The following is a 21,440-nucleotide window of genomic DNA, read 5'->3' on the forward strand; positions in this document are numbered from 1 at the left end:
TGCATGAAGAAGGCAAAATATTTTAAGAAAAGGGCCTAAAAAATATATCACCCTCAAGAAACTTCCAATTAGTTAACGGTTATTTAAATATTTGGGATAGGAAACTGCCTAATTCACAAGCCTCGCTGTCTTCTGTTCATTATTTTGTGTACCCAAAAGAATTCACTAAAGTGCACTCCACACGATGACAGTGTGACAAGGGCCAATTTGTGAATAACTTGTCAACAGCTTGAATGAAACTCTAGAAATCCATAACAGGTGCTCGATAGCTATAATCGAGTGACAGATGGATTAGATACATGAAACCACAACAAACTGACTGAATGGGAGAGGGAGAGAGAACGAGGGTGAGAGTGGGGGAGGTTCATTAACTATAGAAGAGAGCAAAAATACATGAATTATTAAAGAAGCAGCATGAGCCAATTTGTGTAGATGCTTCCTGCTCATCTTCAGCAGCCCTGGGAAGAGGAGCTGCAATGCCAGCTACTACACACAGCAGCATTGGTCGAATATCTTGACTCTAGGCAGGGGTGTACCAGAGCTTGGCACTGGCCTTGATTGCAGAAATCACTGTTGTATTTCAGCACACACACAAGAGCTGATTCAGCAGTGTACTTGAGCACAGACCTTGCTCTAAGCATGTGAATAGCACCATTAAGGTCAGCAGAACAACTGTGTTAACTCACACCAACACGTTTAAGCGACTTGCTGAATTTTTGTTTTCTGTTGAGGGATACAAAACACAAGGGGATGAACCCCAGCTAGTATAAATTGTTACAGTCCCCCCTGGGGACTGCTGACACAAGAGTGTTGAGTACCACTCAGGGGCACAGGCAATGATGGACCAACATTTCTCTGCAGGCTTTCAGTGGGGGGGGGGTTGCCATCTGAGCCAAACCTGGGCCCTGCAGGTCTGTTCCTGTGCCAGCAAACCCAGAGGGCCTCTCCCCATAGCCAGAGGCTGCCTGCACCCACCCCATCAGCTTTCCCTGGTGAGGGACCCACAACACCATCTGTGCTGGATACCCTGTGTTTTAAGCACCCAGAGCCATCGATAGGCACCCACTGACCACACACAGTTTTGTTCCAGGTGTGTCAGAATATCATGTTTAGTCTCAGCAGAGACACATTCTATTTAGTCAGTGCCCATCCTTTGTCTTCTGCCTGGCCCTGACTGCAGGCAGGAAGGGGCTCCTGTTACTGCTCCTCATCTCTCTTCCTCTACAATGAGTTTTCCCATAAATTAAATTTTTCACTTTAAATTAAATCTTCCATTTCCTTATTTTCCTCCTGTGCACCCTGCTTAGTGCCACAATCCCAGATTTGCTGTTATTCTATCCAAACAATGCTTTTCTACTGCTACCTATTAAGGGAACAACCAAAACCTTGACAGCTGGTTTGCTTTTATAGAGTGACGTATCTTTTTTTGTTCTGTCACAAATCTTGCTCTGCCTAGTGTCTTCCCTCAGAGAAAAAATTGTGACATTTTGGAACCTATGATGACAAACAAAATACAGTTCCTGAATATTTCTGGTACAAAAACTAGACTTGCTTTTGTAAAAAAAAAACAAACAAACCCCCCCCAAAAACAGTAGATACTTGATTTCTATTCCTCTCCTCCGTAAATGTAATATAAACACACAGACTAAACTACTGCTTAGAAAAGGAATTTGCTATGCAGTCGTTATTGTACCAGAAACCCCTGTGATAATAAAATGCAACAATTTTGGAGTAAGTGTTGAACCCATATAATTTTCATGCACTTTGGGATAATTCTTATGTTTTATGTTACATTCACTCCTGCCACCATCCAGGATGCTCTGTTTACCTGAGGTGAGACTATTCTCTCTGGCTGTGTGGGTAGTGATCCCCAAAACACCACAGTGGCACATTCATACTCCCATGTGAACCTTGGATCAGTGAATTCAAAGTGTGAGAATTAACCCAAGGAAGGCACTGTTTCATACTTGAATGCCTTTCAGCCCCTAGCAATGAAAAAGAAGTTTGAATTTCTCGATCCAGAATGTAGGGAAAAGGCAGTCCTTCACACAAGGATCATGCATTAATGAAATTTTGTTTCATTTGAGCTCTACTTTATAATCTTTCAGCAGCACATAGCTGCTTGCATTGAAAGATTGCCTTGAGAAAAAGATCTCACTGATTTTTTTTTTCCCTGAGATGCAGTAATGTTCATCTAAAGATATGACTGAGGGGCTGAAAGAGCATGAGAGAGGAGATGAAGAGATCATGAGCTCTGGTAAGGGTACTCAGCTGTCACCACCACTAGCATGGTGGTCAGTAATGATGATATAATAGCTAACATCACTGCTTACGACAGAGCAGGCAGGCACATGTAGCAAGCAATAAAACCGTATTAAAGAAAATTGCAGATCCATACACAGTCAATAGTATTTCAGTCTCTGGAAGAGTTTGTGTGCTTGGGTAGTTCTTAACCATTGCTTCTACAGAAACAAAACTAAGATTGGAGAAACTTTCCTGTTTAGTCAGTGAATTTCCTCATTCAGATCTAACTAAATGTTCCTCTCTTTTGGCTGAGAAATCTATTTTATGTATATTAGCCTTGGATCAAGCAGTGTTTCTCTGTTCCAAAGTTAAAAAACCCAATCTGATTGCATGCTCTTATGTCTATGCCTCCTTTGTAATGCACACTGTAATTATCACCATGCAGAGAATTTTGCCTGTCTACTCCACAGCTGCTTGTGGGTGAAACAGCAACTCTATGTGAGCAAGTACACAGATGTTCAGCTATTGAATCACTTCTTTGCAATCCAGACCTGACAATAATTAGGATGTCAGTGATCTCCAAACACCTGATCCAGTGTTGGCTTTCTTATTTTGAGAAATCAAATTAATCTTTGGCCTGGTGGATTTTAGGGTACTGAAGCAAAAAGTTATGTTTGTGTAGACTGGGGGAAACTGGCAATTGCACCTTTCAGCTACAAGGAGATGCTTATTTTGAATCTCTCTACTTTGCCTAACCCTTTCCAGGAATATCTGTAGCATAAAGAAGGCAATCGGCTTCTTTCACTGGAATGACATGGTTTGGGTCTGGTTTGGGATTTTTTTCACCTATTAAGCCAGGTGAAACAGCCAACTTAAACAAACTCTGTCTGAACTCTCCAAGGCTGTGTGAATAGCTGTACCACTGATTTACACTTAGGATCTCATTGAGAACATTCTAGAGACCACCACAGGTCTTGCTCAAGTCTGCTGCTAACAGCTAGATGAAAGGAATGTTATTAGCCCCCCATTTCACAGATGGAAGGTGAGAAAGAAGCAGCAGCAGCTTCTTCACAGTTGCAGATTCATACACTTGTGTAAGCAAATGGCAGACAAATGCCTGTGTGCATCTTTCACTCCTCCATGAATAGGAGTGAGAATTTGCACGAGCCATTTGCATGTGGTCAGCTGTTTGAAGTGTAAATGGTGTTAAACCATGCAGTTTTGCTTTTCAAACTCATTCCATTAAGACACTTTGCCAAGACTTGTAGGTTATAAGTGTTAAAGCCAGGAACAGCTGCAAGGATAGTACCTTTCCCCCTGCATTGGGAGAGCAGCTGTTGAAAGAGGTGTTCTCCTGATTGGATACTATAAACAGAAACTAGAAACGATCTGAAATGCTTCACATTACAACTTCTGCATCCTTCTCTAGATGATTAATCTGCTAGTAGTCTGTATGAAACTGAAGAACTTTAGAAAGCCATTACTTTAGCTTAAATAACTTTTTCCTTCAGCTGATCTGACCTGAGGACATCAATTTCTTCACAGTTTGATTTGGCTTAGCACTTTCAGCTTGAGCCAGTAGAGAAAAGGAATAAAAATGTCACACAAAAAATTTCCCATATAATTCACCATCTTCCCAGCCAACTCATGTATGTTATTTCTAGGTCAAAATAAAGGAGGCATAAGAGCACAGTTTTTACCCAAAGACTTTTCCCATAGAGATTCTGTCTTCTGGACAAAAAAAAAAAAAAAAAAAAAAAATCCCACAGAAAAAAAAAAAAAAACCACGAAAAAACCCCAAACAAACAACAAACAAACAAACAAAGAGCCAAAGAAAACCTCCAACACAACAAAGCAATATAAAACCTCCCATTAAAACACTCATTCTTTATTTTCAGCCCATGTCAATGATATAGGATGAATACCTATGCAAAGACTGGGTCTAGTTTCTGAATTTTCAAAAGTTATTTTAAAAGACTTTGAAGCCAACCATAATCAGCATGACCAGATCTCCTTATGTTTAAGCCTGAAGTTAAGAGTTGCTCTTAGGCGAAAATCTTTGTGTATAATGTAACTTCTAGGTAATTTTGAGACCTGGAATAGTAATACTTGGTTGGATTCCAGATTTCAGTGTTTGAGGTATTCCTGTGTTACAGGAATACTGAGGTACATGCCAAGGGGTGCCTGAGAGTGTATTAGTAGATGTGTTGAACAGACTTCATGCTGATTTTTAGCTCTTCTGCATCTTTCTGGGATCTCTTGACTTACTGACTGGCTTTGATATTACATATCACTCTGAAGTGGACAAGAAGTGTAAAGGGTGAAAGACCTGAATCAGATTTCAGAGATGTGTATTCATACCATAGAGGAAAGAGAGAAAGTATTAAAATTTTGGAAGCTGAACACTTGTGCCTTCAGGCCAATGCTGTACATTCAGCAGCAGGCTGTCATACCCTAATTGCTAGTACCCCTTTGTGAATCAACATCTCTGAGAAGCCAATTCTACATGAGGTTTCTTTAATATACATCTTCTCATTTGCCCCACGTATATTTCAGTTTGCCATCTGATAATTGGAATTGTGTGGGTAGCAGCCGGTACCATCTGGCTTGTTAATAAGTAGAGGATAAAAATGTCTAATGCCTTGCTCTACATAAATACAAGAATTGCCCTACAAATAAACAGCTCCCAAAAACCTCAACTGATGAGAACAAAAGAAAATAGTATGGTCTTAGCTCATTAAAAAACACTGAGGAGAGAATGAGGGAATAGTGGGAAAGCCTCATCACTTGCCATCTGAAGTTTTAGTGTAACTAAAACATATGGGGAAAATAATGCAAAATTAAAAGTGATAATGCACTTTTCACACCAAAACATATTGGGCCACTATACAAATGATGCAATTAAAACTGCTGCCTTCAGGAGCCAAAACCTAAGCTGAATAAGTACGGTACAATTAAAGTTTTTGATTTAAAACCAGTGAAAGATTTATCATAATGAAGCTCAGAATAGAGATAATATGACTTGGGGGCATCAAAGCTAAGCTATAGAAAGCCACATGTCCTACAACATGGAGTTAGAATTGGAAGACTGACATCAGCAGATTTTGGAGCACAGAAAGGCTTACAAGTTCATTTGCACGTGAATGGCCAAGACCATGCAAAATCTTGCATGTAAACAGTGCAGTATTGTAATCACTACTTTAATTAACAGGAAGGCAGTGCAAAGCTGTCTGCATTGGGGAAATAAACTCTGATCCTGTGGGCTGGATGCGAAAGCCGCGCTGTTGTATTTGGAACCTGCTGGAACTCGTACAGCGCCTTATCTGGGAGGCTTCATGCACATCACGACAATGTCCTCTAATCTGGCAATAAAAAGGGCATCATGAGCCGTGGCAGCCGGGCCAGCCAGCGAGGGCGGCACTCACACTATGCTCCCAAGATGGGGACAGGAGATTTAAGCCTCTTGCAGAAAAAAAAAAAACCCAGCAAGGATTGCCTCCAGCCTGGCTTGGGTATGGAGGGGGTAAAAGGGAGGAAATGCAGCTGGATGGCTGCTGCCTGGTTGGGGCTGGCAGTGCATGGGAAGGTGCCACAGGTAGAGGACTAAAGGCACACAGCCAGCACCTTGGTTCCTCCTAACCACCAGCCACCTCCACCAAACCTCAGCGTGCAAAAGCAGATCTGTTGGCCATCAGAGTTTTGCACCTCTGGGGTTTTCCCCAGCAAGGCTTAGCCTGCCCCGCAGATGCTGGGTAATACCTTCATTCTTCCAGATATAAACCCATGCCAGGGTGAACCAGAGCCCAGAGGTAGCATGTGCTTCCCCGGGAAGGAGGGTTAGTAACAGTACTCCTGATGATCCCATAGAAAGCTGGAGAGCATATTTAGTGTGACAAAATGGGTGAAGACCCACATTTGGAAAATAAGCCTGTTCTGCTGGGTGGAGTTGATGTAGTATGGCACCCAAGGGTGTCAGGGTTATGGTCACTTCTTGTCTACCTTCATTCTTGCTCAAATATTTACACTCACACATAAGACTTTTACTGTTTGCATCCTTTGATGCTGCACCAAGCACACAAGCACAGTTCTCTGGCCAGCCTTGCACTGACTCTTGCTGCTACTCTGAGTTGTACGTCATGCTGATCTGGAGCTGGCCCTTGCCAAACAGAAGCTCTAACAGCTGAACCTCCCTCCTCTTCCCTCTTCTCATGAATCATAATTTTGCTCTCATAACAATCAGCTGATTTTTCACAAAATCTGTAGGAGCTCCATTATCTCAATAAAAATACTTCTGCTTTTGTAGCCTTTGCTTCTGTTGTTTTGAAATGTAGCTTCTGCATTTTGAAAATTTAGTTTGAGGCTGGCCAGCAGCACTAACTGGAAGATATCTTCAAGGGAAACCATGTAAGAAGCAGGATAATAAAATGAAGAGTGCAATAATGTCTTAGAAAGAAAGGAAAAAAAAAGGGGGAGGAGGGGTGTTATATGCCCTTACACATCTGATCTGGCTCTTTCTCTCGCTGTACATACATGATTGTACCTCATGTCCACGTGTAAGACTGGCATTGCTCATTCCCAATTTTCTTTTCCCATATGTATAAACAGAGCTAGAATCAAGTGTCTTGCTTAGGGTTACCTAGAAGCCAGAGTAGGGCCCCAATCTGAGGTTTCTGAGCTGCCATTTTGTCTCCTGCCAGCTGGAAAACACAAGATATCCTTTCACAGTCTTCAGCACTGGTGCTCCACGAGTTGTACCTCTGCCACATGTGTCTGTGCAAAGAGCTCAGCTCTGTGGAGGTGGCACTGCACTTCCACTGCAGGAATTCAATTTACACCCATTCTCCTGGTAAGTTTTTATGAGCTTTTTACAACCTTCATTCCTTCCCTAAGACCTTTTTGACCATATATCAGAATTAAAGAAACTAACTCTCAATTCTAGGCACTTCCCTCCCAAAGGAACTAAGCTCATCCTGCATCTAAAGGATTAGATCAATTTCATCCCAATAATTTTGAAATCAGAATAGAACCTGGGTCCTAATTCATATTTTGTTTATTGTTTTAGATGTAAGCAGAGGGTGCATGTCAGATGCTACATGTTACTGTATTTAGGGAATATTGGTAGCCAGATAGCTTCAACCCTAGCCCCAGCTTCAGGGAAATGCTTGGACAGACAGTATTGTCAGTTAAAGAAAAAATGAGATTAACTCCTTTTTTCTTTCTTTTCTTTTTCTTTTTAATTTTCTGTCAGAAGAAAAAAAAATTAAAAAGATAAAAGAAAACAAACCCAAAAAAGGTGTGCACAAACAGTAAACGAGGAGTTTGTTAAGGTTTAGAACCAGGCTTGGGGAAACAAAAGTGATGTTTTCTTCAATACCTGGGGTGGGTACAAGTACCCACCTGGAATTTTATGACGTATCCTTTGTGCAAGCAAGTGTTAACAAGATAGATATATATTATATAGATATAGATGATAGATATAGATATAGGTGATATAGATAGATATAGATACAGATAGAGATATATATAACAAGGCTGTGAAATAGTATGTAAACTTAGTAGCTGCTAATTTGGATTGGCCAGAGAAGGGAATTTGGAAAAGGCCCTGCTTGGCAAAAACAGCTGTTTAGCTTCTAATATTTAGCTTCTAAAAATTAGGTTCCTCCAAGGGATGTGAAGCTGGGTACCAAAAACTGGTGCTGGGCACCAAAAGCTGGTTGGAAAAAATCTTGTGCAGTAACAGTTTCAGGAGCAGACAGCAGCAACCTAAATAGTAATTGCTATCACATAACTGAAGAGTCCTGAGATTTACTTAGACAATGTCCCTGGGAACATTTGTTAAGAATGAAATGCAGTTGAAGCAATTTGTACCATGAAGTCAGACAGGAAATCAGACTAATCCCTGATGCAATTATGTGTAAGCTTGGCTGTCTAAGACTTACTAGAGCAAAAGAGACAGAAGAAAACCAAGCCAGAATGAGATATTGAAAGGTGCTGAAAGTAGGTCAGTGCCCTACATTACACAAAAGCTAAATGGAGCTCTATCATCCCACAGTATCCTGAGCAAGTTGAACAAAGGACTTTGGTTCAGATCTCCTGGCAGCATCCAAGTTATACAGCTACATAAATCATAAAAAAAGTTTAGGCATAGCAGAATTTCCAAGACAGGTAGTATTTATTTTGCTGAATGAACGCAGGAGGAAACCAAGGAGAGGACTTGTGTCATAACTCTGTGTCACTGCAGGATAACAAATTCCCATCAAGAAATCCTGTGGCATATTAAAAGTACAGTGTAAGTAGGATGAAGGGGTATTGAGTAGAAAAGCCATGACATGTTAGGTATATACACTAAGTCAGCAGGAGAGATGAGATGCTTAATTAGTAAATAGAGATAAAATTGCAGTAGAAAACAGCATCTGTTTTCTACAGAATCTATTTTCTACATCATAGACTCAAAATTCTTCATCATGGTTAGTTAAGAGTGAGGATAGGCTTCGTGAGCCGCCAGGACAGCAGACGTTGACTGTTCTTGCTCCCCTTCCTTCTCTTTCGTATTTAAAGCTTCAATTCCTTTCAAGTTGATGAAAAAAATCGGAATTTATGTATTTTTACTGAATTAAGTACTTTCCCCCCTTCTATAGGCATAGTTACAGAACAATTGTTAAAAATGAGAACTTCAGAAGACTAAAATAGTTTGAAAGGTTGTTCAAGCACAATGAGTTATGTTGTTATGGGATATCCCCCCCCCCCCCCTCCAGCTTATATCAGTTTAGTAATGAATATAGCTTAAGTGTTTATTTATTTTCTTTTAGTGGAAAAAGGCCATAATTTCAACACACAATCATTATTAGAGCAAGTTCTTTAAAGATGAATGTAGATAGTCTTTAGATAATCACTTAACTGTGGGTACCATATTCCTATCTGAAACTGCTAGGAAAAGTGTTTTTCTGCTCACAATCCTTCTCTCAGATTGCTGGAAATATTTGAGATTAGAGCATAGTTTTCTTAGGTGTATGTAGAGCCCAACATCCTCATACCACTGCCTTTCCCCAATCTTATAAACAGCAGACAATCATATTTAGTATAGAACTTTGAAAATGACATGAGAAGTTGTCTGTCTGACAATAAGGCCTTCTAAATTTGTGATTTTAATTTAGGCAGCCAGAAAAAAATGAAAATGCTGGCTTCAGTCTTTATCTGTTTAGCATTAAAGCACATTGCTAAGACATACCTGTTTTCTGCTTCGTCTGTGATTTGTGAGAAGAGACTGTCCCACTAGTGTCTCATGACATGAAGATCCACAGCAGAAGCTTAATAGTAAATTTTAAGAACCCTTAAAATACTATTTTATATTCATTGTCATATTACATAAATTACTAATAATTGGCTTAATAAAAAGAATCACTTAATGGTGCCCTTGGATAAGTGTCCTAGAATAAAGAAAACAATGAATTCCACTGAAACAGAGCTTCCCAGGATCTGTCTTCATTCCAGCCCTTTGCTGACTCTACAGCTTCAAACCTGGCAAGATTTGTCAGCATCCTGGATTCATGTGACGCAAATTTTTAAATTCCCTTCTAGCTAAATGCAGGACATGTCATTTTTTTAATGTGTCAGTCCATTTTGGTTTATCTAAATATGTCTATTCAAATAAATAATTACCAGCTCCTTTATGGTATTTAAATTTGACTTATTTTACAAATGGAAATTATTCTCTATCTGTGGAAAGTTGGAATCTGAGACAAGAAATGTTCCTGAAGCCATTAGCACGCATCCGAAATAAAACTGGCCTGTTTTCGCTACAACGAGCAGTGAAAAAGGAAAGTCCATTAGATGGAAATATTGTCTTTCTAAAACCAGCAGATTTTTATTTCTGCAATGTCTAAGCACTGCAATTCTCAGCAGAAAATTGCACTGGAACAGTGGGCGGCTCCGAATTGCTGGAAACTTTACAATGGCTTTTATGTTTAAACATCATTTAGCAGCTGTTAAAGGTCAGCACAAATCCTGTACTTTATCAGTATAAATGAAGTCTACAACTGCCAAGAAAAGAATGCATTAAATAATGCAGTGATTATCATCTTGAATTTTTTTTCCCTTCAGAAGTGAAAAGGACCTCTTAAGCGGTTCTATTTTTCTCCTCCTTATTTCAAATTGACAAAGTAAAACACTAATTAAAATATTTATATCAGAAATTTACTTACGAGGATGACACATTTTGTACACAAAGCAAGTGAAACATCTGACACATCATATAGTGCCAGGTGCAGCTAAGAAAGTGTAATATAAGTCGGCATCTAGAGGCTAAGAAACCCAACAAACTTGCTGCAATATTTCATTATCAATTTTATTTCCTACCATACACCAAATGTACAGCACAGAACACAATTTTGTTGTTTTGATGTAAGAAATATTAATTGTATGAAGAAACAGTATACAAACTACTCCAAATTAAAAAATGCATACATCATTGCTCTTTACAAAAGGTCTAATTTACAGTATAGCTCATCAATGCATTTAAACACAAAAAAAAAAAAAAAAAAAGAAAAGCAGAAAGAAAAAAAACAGTGCACATTACAAAACACATCAAGTACAAGGGAGGCAAATAAATACAAACATACTTCACAGAACATCCTGAGCAAACAACCAAACACAGATAAATTAACCTGAAGCCATAGTAAATCATAATAATAAATACATAGGTCAGTAAGAGATTTTTTTTACTTAAATAAAATATATAACAAATTTGTTAAAATATTTAGTAAATTAAATTTTAGTCTTTGTAATGAGTGAACTCATTTTGTATGCATTTAACAAGTATAACAAATGTTTGCTTTTTGTGTTTTTAGCAAGAACAATAACTTTAATAGCAAATTTTTGTTTGGTGTTCTCCTATTTATATTAGACAGCACATATGGTAGCTTTTGAAAAATCAATTTAAAAATAAACACAGCTCCTAAGAACACACATTTTCCCCTGTCTAAACTAAGATTGGAGAGTTGAATTAACCCCCCAACAAAAAGCAAGCTCCACCTAATGCAGAACAGTGACCACAGTGCATGAGAGTTGAATCACTTCTGAATAGTACTTTTGTGCAGGAACAGTAATAATATAATTGTATATGTCAAGCCTGTGAATGCCATCATATTCAATCTAAATATAAATGCGGCTAATAAAAATAAACACTTTCATTATAGCACGGAAAAATTAAACACACGCTAGATCCATGTATACATTTACACTGAGGCACATATGCACATGAGGTGTGTGTGTGCATACAAAAAAGGCAGTTTAGCTGGTTGTTTATACCTTTTCCTTAAAAAAAATAAATATAAAAAAAACTTCTGAAACAATGCTTAATTACTTACAATCCCTGAAATAGACATTGCCTCTGTTACAGCGACCGCTATTTTCTGACGGATTCAGAAGTTCCACACCCAGGCTAACCGGACACCGAGGCGCTCGCCCGCGCCTCTGCGCAAGGGCTCGTCTGTCACACCTCCACCTGTCTGCCTGCTCTTGGGACCCTACCAGAAGGCTGGTGACAGGGTCAGTATCAGCCTAGTCTTAGTGAAGAAGGACGGGAGAAACCAGTCGCGGTGTTGAAACTGGTCATGCAGAGGGACAGGCGACCACCGTGGTGCCAGAGGGGTGTTTGTTGGTGCCCTCCAGACTGCTGCCTTCTCAGCTGCCATCACCTTCAAACCAGTATTAAATGCCATTTCAGGGGAGATGTGTTCGACTCATTATGTACAAAGCCTTTAGCTTGGGATGTGTTTGTATTTTTGTTTTTTTGTTTTTTTTTTTTTTAATCCAAATCCATTGCAATACTGGTCACTTGCTCAAAACCTCAGCGTCTCATACTAAAAAAGTACCAGTACCTACCTAATTACCCTTCTTGTTTAGAGATAATTGTCATTTCCTTCCATGAGCTAACTCTGAACAAAAACTGCAGTGGTAAAATAAATCTGAAGTTCTCTTGAAACATTTTAAATAATCATTCTCATAGGCTAAATCACACAGCCAAGTCAAGTGCTTTGCTGATTGCTATATTTCATTATTGCTAACATATTCTTTAACACACTGTTTTCCAGCATACTGTGCTTTTAAGAGCCCGAGTTCCCCACTAGTGGGCACCATTTATCTTCTCATTCCATGCATCTTCACATCTCATGTTACTGCAAACCCATTTCTGATACAAAGCCATTATAAAAAAGCAGGATGTGAGGAAAATAAAACTAGAACCACTGTTCAGTCATTTGTTACTTTCATAGGTTTTTTTTTTTTTCTTCCTGTACAAACCCAGCAAGTTATTTAATTTACAGTATAGCTTTCAGTCTATTTAAAATCCCATTGGAAAATAAATTAATAAACACATTTGTAAAAATATGGCAGGCCGCAAAAATGCTGTTAAAAGATAAAAAAACCAACTCTTTGATTAGAAATAAATAAAAAATATAAAAAATAGTCGCACACACTTTTTACATTCACTTTACAAAAACTGAGTGCAAAAGAAGAAAAAAAAAGAAATTGTACTGAAATAAATACAATATACTAACAGAGTGCATTGCTGTTAATACAAATAGTCTGTTGTGGTTTTATTCTTTTTTTTTTATGTCAGCTGGGAAAAAATTAGTGCAATGTTGCAATTGTAAATGCAGCATGGCAACCTACACCCCTTAGCAGTACATGAACTCCTAACAGATCCATCTGGAGTTTACTGCTGTTAAGTAATTTCTGTTGCCCAGCAGCTTTCACATCCTACACATGGATGCCCTTCACTGCCTGTTTGATACTTTCCAGCAGAGCTTTGCATTCGGGGGAATAGTCCCGTTCCAGATTGCTGTACATGTCTGTGAGTGTATTTACATATGCTTCGAAATTCTGCTCACTGATTGGCCCCTAAATGGAGACAAAACAGATTATAATTGTAGGAGGTAAAACTGAGGCTGAAAAAACCCAAACACCCAACCCTAAAGCATGTCAAAGGAGCGATATGGCAACTGGGGAGAAGTCATAAACAGGGCAGCCATCCAAAATAATGGGGGGGTTGTGGAAATTACAGGAGTTGCATGTCCTGGGGAATACACACTCTCTCTACAAGCAAGAAAAGGAGTCAGAAATATTCGGGTAAGTGTAACCTTTCTTTTCTTGTGGTTTTGTTTTGCTTTGTTTTGTTTTTGGTTTTTTTGTTGTTTTTTATTTTTTTGTGGCCAGTTAGTATCTGGGACTGTGACTGACATTCCCCTTAACTGTCCTTTCTTAATCTTCCAGTGACACTCTTGACATTTGGAAAGGAGACTGGAAACATGACGACTTCTGTGGATTTGGCTTGTGCTTGAGAGTAAGATGTGAAATTTTTGATAAGATAGAGCTTGGTTGTCTCCAGAAAAATAAGCTGCATGAAACATGTAATAGCTTTGATCTGGGAGCTGAGTAAATCAGGATTCTTATTAGAGTGAAATTTTCACTCTTTGTGCAGGGTCAGTGTTCAGACAGGGAGGTTTGAGGGAAAAGCCTGCCTTGCACGGTGTGGTACAGGGCAGAGATACCAGGGCTGGATCGTTCCTGAAAGCAACTGCAGCTACCACCACACAGACTTCATGATCCTGCATCCCTGCAAAGCAAATCAGCCTAAAAGGGCTCTCTGCTCATGCAGCTCCACTGCTCCCGCTGGTCCCTGAGCTTGCTCATCTGCTTCAAGTGCTGGCAAGACAGGCTCAATAGAAGGTGTTATGCTGCTGTCTGTGGTCTTACCATCTGTGGGAGCTGAATGTCAGCGAGACTGGAGATAAGGGCTTGGCTTAAGCCAGCTAACTCCTTCAACAGGCTCTCGTTGTTCTGCTCTATGAGTTTGTTCTCTTCTTCTATTGTTTTCAAATTGCTCTCCATAGATGTGATCTAAAAGAGACAGGCAGGCACAAACACAGACAAACCCTTGGCAGCATTGTTACTGCAGTTTGAACCCAAAATATCAGCTGGGTGATTATGAGAGAGCTCTGAAACTCAGCTCTGAAACTCAGCTCTGAAACTCAGCTCTGAAACTCAGCTATGCTTTTTTTAGGAGAGACAACTTCTCCAGAGAACATTCAGAGCAAAGAAGAGGTTGTATTTCCTCTGAAATTACGGACTTGGCTGCTGGTTCGTGGAGAAACCTGGTGGCAGCAAGGCACTAGAGAGTGCCCCGGAGTGGGAGGAGGGAGCTGAGCTTGGAAGGTCAGTGTGAAGCTGGGATGGAGAGTGTGGCCTCAGGGCTGGCGGAGGGAAGGAGAAAAGAGGTTGATGTTTACATTGCTGTGCTGCTCTTACAGCATCCCTGCTGCTCGACCACAATAGCAAGGACACGGCTATTAGCTGTTGTGCCACTTTCCCGCCCTGCTCCTGGGTGAGCTCTGGGCTGGCTGGGATTAGCAACAGGCCTGGTGCTGGGAACAATAAGAAAAATGTAGAGTGGAAAGGAAACTGAGAGGCTGAGCTCGTATCACAAAGATGATCTCTGACCAACAGAATGGAAAGGAGGGTTTCGGAAAGAGCAGGAAAAAGCAGCCAAGGTAGAAAAAAATGGTGTCTTTTTAAAATGAGAGCTCTGGGGTATACTCAGACCTGAAAGCTTGCATGTCAAAAGCAGTGCTGAAAACACAAACCCAGCAATGGCAGGGTTTGGTTCCCTCCTTGTCCCAGGAGCAGACAGCTCGGCTGGGCAGAACCAAGGGATGCCATCCCTGTGCCCCATCACAGCTCCACAAGGCACTGACTGGTGCTCACCCTACCCTTATTACCATGCACCTCTTTGCACTGCTGAATTGCCTCCTGCTTGTGGCCACTCTACTTGCTTTGCTCACACACAGTCACACAGCAAGGCTCCCCAGTGTGAGAGACCCCTTTTTGTGTGCCTGTCATCCTCTACATCCCCTCCTCTGGAGAGTGCTCGAAGCAGCCTAACACCTGGCTGGGGTGGAGTAAAAGGAGGTAGGAGATTTATGGCTTCTGCTGCAGTTCAGTTCAGGCTTTGTTGGTCAAACTGCCTTCTCCAGGGAGAAAGTCCAGGGAGAAGAAATCTGACTGCATAAACTGGGCAATCTCCATGCAAATAGCAGAGTGATCACCAGAGAGAACCAAGTGTCCTGAGACAGCGAGCACAGCCCCCCTGCCCTGCAGTTTGGGCTGCATATCCCCAAACTGCTATGGTGTGAAGCCAGGTTGTTTTGATCCAGCACAGGTGGCACAGGCTTCTACCTTGTTTAGACCACACACACAGTGGTTATTGCAAAAACAGCAGGAGTCAACACTGCTCATTCCAGTGTGGTGTAAAAGCAGCAGGGTATAGTTGCACTCAGTTTGGTCTAGATCAGTTTAGATTTATAATCAGTTCACAGATTTCATTTTATTTTACTCTTATTCTGAAAATTCTGAAACTTCTGCTCATGCTTTTACCTAGTCTACCCACGTTAGCTTCCAGGTACATATGGGAGTCTGAAGGGATGAAGTTATACAGCTCACTGCATAGAACCACTATCAGCATATTAAAGACAATCTCTCCAGTATACAAAACAGTGAAAGAGAATTATTCTTTTCCATAACTCCCATCAAAATCCTCTGCTACACAAATTAGCAAAAGGTATACATTCTTTACCAGCTGTTGCCTGGAGGCAAAATTCAAACTATTTGAATAATTGACAGTGGGTGAGCTAGGAAAATTTTCTTAGGTACACATAGGAACTCATTAAATTCAATTCTCATTAAGACTTGGAGTGGGTTTGTAAGAGGAATTATCATCCCTAAAAATTCAAGTCATAGGACCTCCGTGGTTTGGTAAGTAAATATTTGGTCAACAAAGAAAAATAAATTTTTTGTTTGGTAAGTATGTTTTATTTCTGCTGTTTTACAAACTGCCCTGAATTTGTCATTCACCAGATCTTTAAGACAATACCTGCTGGTTATTTACAGAAAACAAAAAAAACCCCAAGAGGTTGGAAAAACAAGTGCAGAGGAAACTAGCTATTTTTCAACATAGCATTTCTATAGCATTTAATTTATTTATTGTGCTTAAACATGGCATAAGAAAAGTTTTAATATTTATGGTGTACCTGAGTTTGAAGTTTCATCATGTCAGCTTCAATTTTAAGATTGGATTCATTCAGTTCTTTTATTTCCTCATCTAAGTGTCTTATTTCTTCATCGCTCTCAATACCTGTAAATAGTTGAAAATAACAATATCAGATTTAAAGTGTCCACATGTAAGTGGATGTACCAGTAACAAGCTGCATTACTTGTTACTTAACCATAGGAAAATAAGCTTTTCAACAAATAGATTGATCCTTGAATTGTCTTTTAGTTTGATTTTATTGTCAAAATTCTTTCCTACCCGTTAAACATCTGTATGAGCTAAAATATAGATGGGGCTATCTTAGTCCTCATTTTTTCACAATTTCCTTTTTTGTCATTGCATCATGCAACTACAAGCTGGAGGGTACAGAAAGGAAAAAATTGCCCAGAAAGAAGAAAGTTTATCATAAAACATGACGAGATATTTATGGTGCTTGGGTGTAGGGTTTTTTTTGTTTTGTTTTGTTTTTGTTCTTTTGTTTAGGGCTTTTTTTGGGTTTTGTTTGATTGGTTTTGTTTTGGTGGTTTTTGTTTGTTTGTTTTATTTTAAAAGGAATGCAACAGCAACCCTTCTTTTTCAGGAAACACACCAGGGCAACATCTTCACTAGTATTAAAATTGTTCTTTCATATTTCTGATCTTGCAAGAATCTCTGTGGGAGTAAGCTCCTGTGCAGAATAACGTCAATAAGCACAGCCTTAGTTATATCTGATAAATAGTGAAATCTAAATAACAAGAAAGGGTGAAATTTTCAGAAAGCTAACAAGTATTACAGGAGAAAAAAGAAAAAATGAAGCCAGTCTTTTTAATCCCAACAAGTTAGATAGAAAGTAAAAGAAAAGCTTCAGTTCTTTAATGAAAGCCTTGTCCTGAAAAATGCTGAGCTGTCGCAGCTGCTGGCAGTACATGTGCCTGTTTCTGCTTAGGATCACTCTGAGCCCAGCTCCTCCTGGAGATTTGTGCCACTGCTGTTACTGCTTTAAAGCCTAGACCTGAGTCTGCTGGGGAGCCAGCTTGGGAAATCTGTAAGCAGTAATGCAATCGTTTTCCTCAGCAGTTGGAGGCTAAAGACTAAATTTCCTGAATCCTGGCTCGATGCCCAACTTGCTAAAGCACATTGTATAAGAAGGGAGACTCCTACACATTTCCCTCTGCAACTCTTTGGTAATTATTGCTTTGCACTTAGGTTAGCTAAATTGCACAAGCACTGCATAGATACTAAACTGTGTAGGAATGAAGTTAGAGAGGAGTCCATTTCTGCCCACAATATTTCTCTCTTCTTACCTTATTAATCAGACAGCTAAGTCCTCCTGATCTGTAACTAATTGTTTATTAATAAAAACAATATTGAAAGCATACCCAAATTAAAAATTATGCCCTGTGACAAGAGCATATCCTCAATGTTGAGTGATCAAGATGTAAATGAGAATAATTTTATAATCTCTCATGCAAACATTTTTGCCAGTCAAGATTTTTTATTGCTAGAGACAACTGAAAGTAGTGAGAATTAATGCCAGAATGGCATTAAGGGGCACAAGTATAAATGGGAGTCAGGGCCCTTCTATCTAAATAAATGTCATCATTTTTTACAGATCTCCTTACCGCCACTTGCTTTAAGCTTGATAGTCATTAATTCTTCCGAAATTTTGCCCTTTTTTATGGTTTGTGCATTCAAAGGACAACCAGACAGGCTGAAACGGATAGGAAAAAAAAAACATTAGCACCCACTTGAAAATGGCAATAATCCTTTCAGGCAATATTATCATGCACTTGGACAGACCTCTGTACCTAAGGTCACATCGGTATCTCCATTATAGCCTGGCTTCAGGGAATGACATAACTCATAGAGTCATTTAGCTGTATATTCCAGCTTGAAAATTGGCACAGAAATCTCAATCTATGAGTAAACAACTCTTAAGCATATTTCAAAATAATCAAAATTGCAGTAGCAGCTACTGTTAAGCTATATGAAGGTGCATTTACAGAATTCTTAAAGTTCAATCACTTATAAACTGTTTTTATCAAGGGACTGTGCTCCAAAGGAGAGGAGAGCATGGTCCTTTAAAATGGCAAGTTTACTATCCTAAAAAAAATTAGTTAATGGGATGATGTCCACAGTGCACAATTATTGTATCACTTTGTTGATACATAATAATGATCAATACAATAATAACTCTGGATATACCCTATAGGCTGTAATAGCTTTTTTGAATGGTTCTATTATATAGTCAGTTTGCTTTTTAACCACTGTTCACATTAAATTACATTTTGCTGTTTCAAAGCTTACAATTTCATCAGCTGGTAATTATCTGAGGCAATTTTTATAGCCCACTAAAGGGCTAAGAGGAATTGCACTGTCTTAATACTATCTTTATAAATAACAGAGAAGAAATACCCATATGCTGAAGAACTGGCAGAAGGATTTGTTTTTAGGTGTAGCCAAGAAAGGAGAGAGGGAAAATTTTGTTCCACAGGAAAATGGTTGATGTGTGTGTGGATGTGTGTGTGTAAAAATTAAATTAAAAAAAGAGTATACTAACAGAAATTGCATTTTCCATATTAAAAACAAAAACAAAAACAAAAACAAAAACACCCCACCCAAAACAAACTAACAAACAACAACAACAACAAAAAAACCAAAACCAAAACAAAACAAAACAAAAAAAACAAAAAAAACAAAAAAAAAAAAAAAAAAACAAAACAAAAAAAACACAAAAAAACCCCAACACCAAAACAACAAAACAAGAAAGCAGCAAAACCTAAGCTTTTGTTAGCTTGGTTAAAAGAAAGATGCTAGTTCTTCAGTTCAAAATTTCTGTTTATTACCTCTGCCCAGAGCAGATAGCTAACTGGGAGATTGTTTGACAGCTATGAGTTACCTGTTAGTAACTCAAATGTCCTAGGAAAGGATATCAAACAAAGTTATATTTTCTATATCATTCTAACTGACATGATCTTGAGAGTAACCCAGTCTTATGTAGGACAGGAATCATCTGTACTATGAATTGCTACAAGGTAGCATACAGTTTTTGCTACTTCCTTAATTAGCCACAATTTACAGTAGTGTCCTAATGAAAAGACTTTCAGATGAGATGTAGAAAATAAAATTAGGATAACACTGGACTCTGACTGGATTTATTCAAATGACCTTGGACATTATTTGTTTTGGAGAAGTTGGCTCAAAGTGTTAGGAAGAAAAGCAAATGAGATAGAGAACGTAGACTTAATTACTGTTAAAGACAGAAAACCAAACTTGCCAATCAGACTATGATTATTCTTGATTTGATATGGTCATATTATTATTTTTCACAGTGATAGATGGTGTTTATTGTTGTTAGCTATATGTATGATTCCTTCTCTGTAATGATGATTTTCTTTGTTATAACTTCAAACTTCTTTAATCCAAATGAGTGCTGCATGCTTATTGTTTTTTCTTTACGTAACTTTAGCTGTTTAAATGCAAAGTTTATAATTTTTCCACTGGTAGAAAGATGAAATGAACGACTCTTGGCTAAAACTATTCTGGTGACATTTCAATGATATTTCTCTTTTCTTTTGAAGATATGCAGAAACAACTCCATGTTTCCCTAGGAAAGAACTCTACTTAATTTTAAAATGCGTGGACACTGCTCTAATCTGAAGACCTTGTAAAGTCATGCTTCAATGGGAACATAGAAAAAGACATAAAAGTTTAAGTCTCTCAAAGTATTTCTGTTTTGTATTACTTTAGCGGCAATGTTATTACTCAAAAGACTTTAGCACAATTTATTCTGACTCTAAACTCACATGTTGCCAATTCAAAGTGGAATGTTAAGGAAAAATGAAAAGAGAAAACACAAAGTTATACCTTCTGTGGGTGACAAAAACATTATTAACATGACCCAGCCCGTTGCAGCCTGGCAAAGGACAGTGTGGCAGCTCTTGTTTGTTCAGTTTCCAGGATAGTGAAGACCCATTGACAGGACTCTCCTTCTGTCTCTTGGCAGCCAAAGGACAACCAGAAGCAGTGCGATGAGAAGTGTATTTACCTGATATGTGACCTTGGCCATCACAGCCTATCACTGGACATCTACAGAAACACAGCAAAAGAACCCTCATTTTCCCTGGAGAGAGCAGGCATAGACAGTCTCAAAAAATTCTAAGAAAATCATTCTGGCTGCCTTTGTTACTTTGCTTTAATGGAGTAAGGCTTGGTCCCTACTGGCACACTGTACCAGAGCATGCAAATTTTGTCAAACTGGATTATAGGGGTTCAGCTGATCTTAAAATAAGGCATTTAAAAATACAGTTATAGGGACTAAGAAAGTAAGACATTAATTTATATAGTATTTTACAGCAAAAGAAAATTGAAATTCTATCAAAGGCAATAAATCACACTTTTTCAAGTGTATGGAAAGTCAACATTGTCTCCTTTCTATCTCAGTTTCTGGTGTGGTATGAGGGTGGGTTCCTGTAACTGGAAAACTTGCATGGAAACCCATGCAAATACTTGCAAAGAAAGGATAGGGAATATTTTGTGCTGCTCTGTCAGTGTTATGCAGTTTTGCATAAGTCATTAGCGAGCATGAAGACAACATTCCATACAGCTAAGTCTTCACTTTTATATTCTGGCAGTTATCATTTATAAATTTTAATGAAATGTGCATTCAAGCCAGGAATGTAGTGAATCTCTACTGAGTGTACAGTTTTAACTTTAAGTGAAATTTTCATTCATAGATAAATACATGAGACTTACAGATATTTAAGTTGTCTGGAACATATTTTGAAGGTGTCACTCTGATTTAATTAGCTGACATGTTTCACCTCAGTCAGTAATAATTTTCCTTCATTTTGCCAAATTTTTCAACCAATTGGCACTTGCATAGCATTCTTTAAAATAATTGGAGCAATGCAAGCAGATACAGCAATCCTTCCTCACTGTTCAGTCTCCTAGGTGATGGACTCCACCAACTCGACTAGAAGCAGAAACACTTGGTTTGGTTCCAGCTCTGGGCACTATTCTCACATGGCTGAGACTAACTGGGGCATCTCCCTATGATTCCTCAAGTCCTGAACTCTTACAGGCCACTTCCCCCCCTCCACTGGTGGTGGAC

The 21,440-nt window shown here is 39.0% G+C and overlaps 1 protein-coding gene and 1 long non-coding RNA gene across 7 annotated transcripts in view; one reads left to right on the forward strand and one right to left on the reverse strand.

Moving 5' to 3' along the window:
• LOC148225439 (uncharacterized) overlaps positions 1 to 21,440 on the forward strand; it is a 29,349-nt gene that overhangs the window by 3,811 nt on the left and 4,098 nt on the right. Inside the window, exons 2-3 of the long non-coding RNA XR_015807324.1 lie at positions 11,642 to 13,585; positions 14,306 to 14,457. This is a non-coding gene — a long non-coding RNA (uncharacterized LOC148225439). The remainder of the gene's footprint in view (positions 1 to 11,641; positions 13,586 to 14,305; positions 14,458 to 21,440) is intronic.
• ST18 (ST18 C2H2C-type zinc finger transcription factor) overlaps positions 10,568 to 21,440 on the reverse strand; it is a 169,970-nt gene continuing 159,097 nt past the window's right edge. For all 6 annotated transcript variants that reach the window (XM_014881644.2, XM_088174900.1, XM_088174896.1 and 3 more), the window contains 5 exons: positions 20,195 to 20,416; positions 17,950 to 18,038; positions 16,329 to 16,432; positions 13,999 to 14,142; positions 10,568 to 13,143 (listed from right to left, as the gene is read on the reverse strand). In XM_014881644.2, coding sequence (XP_014737130.2) covers positions 13,003 to 13,143; positions 13,999 to 14,142; positions 16,329 to 16,432; positions 17,950 to 18,038; positions 20,195 to 20,416 — 700 coding nt within the window. In that variant the 3' untranslated portion in view covers positions 10,568 to 13,002. The remainder of the gene's footprint in view (positions 13,144 to 13,998; positions 14,143 to 16,328; positions 16,433 to 17,949; positions 18,039 to 20,194; positions 20,417 to 21,440) is intronic.

The sequence above is a fragment of the Sturnus vulgaris genome, chromosome 1 (genome assembly GCF_052056855.1).
Source record: "Sturnus vulgaris isolate bStuVul1 chromosome 1, bStuVul1.hap1, whole genome shotgun sequence".
Lineage (NCBI taxonomy): Eukaryota > Metazoa > Chordata > Aves > Passeriformes > Sturnidae > Sturnus > Sturnus vulgaris.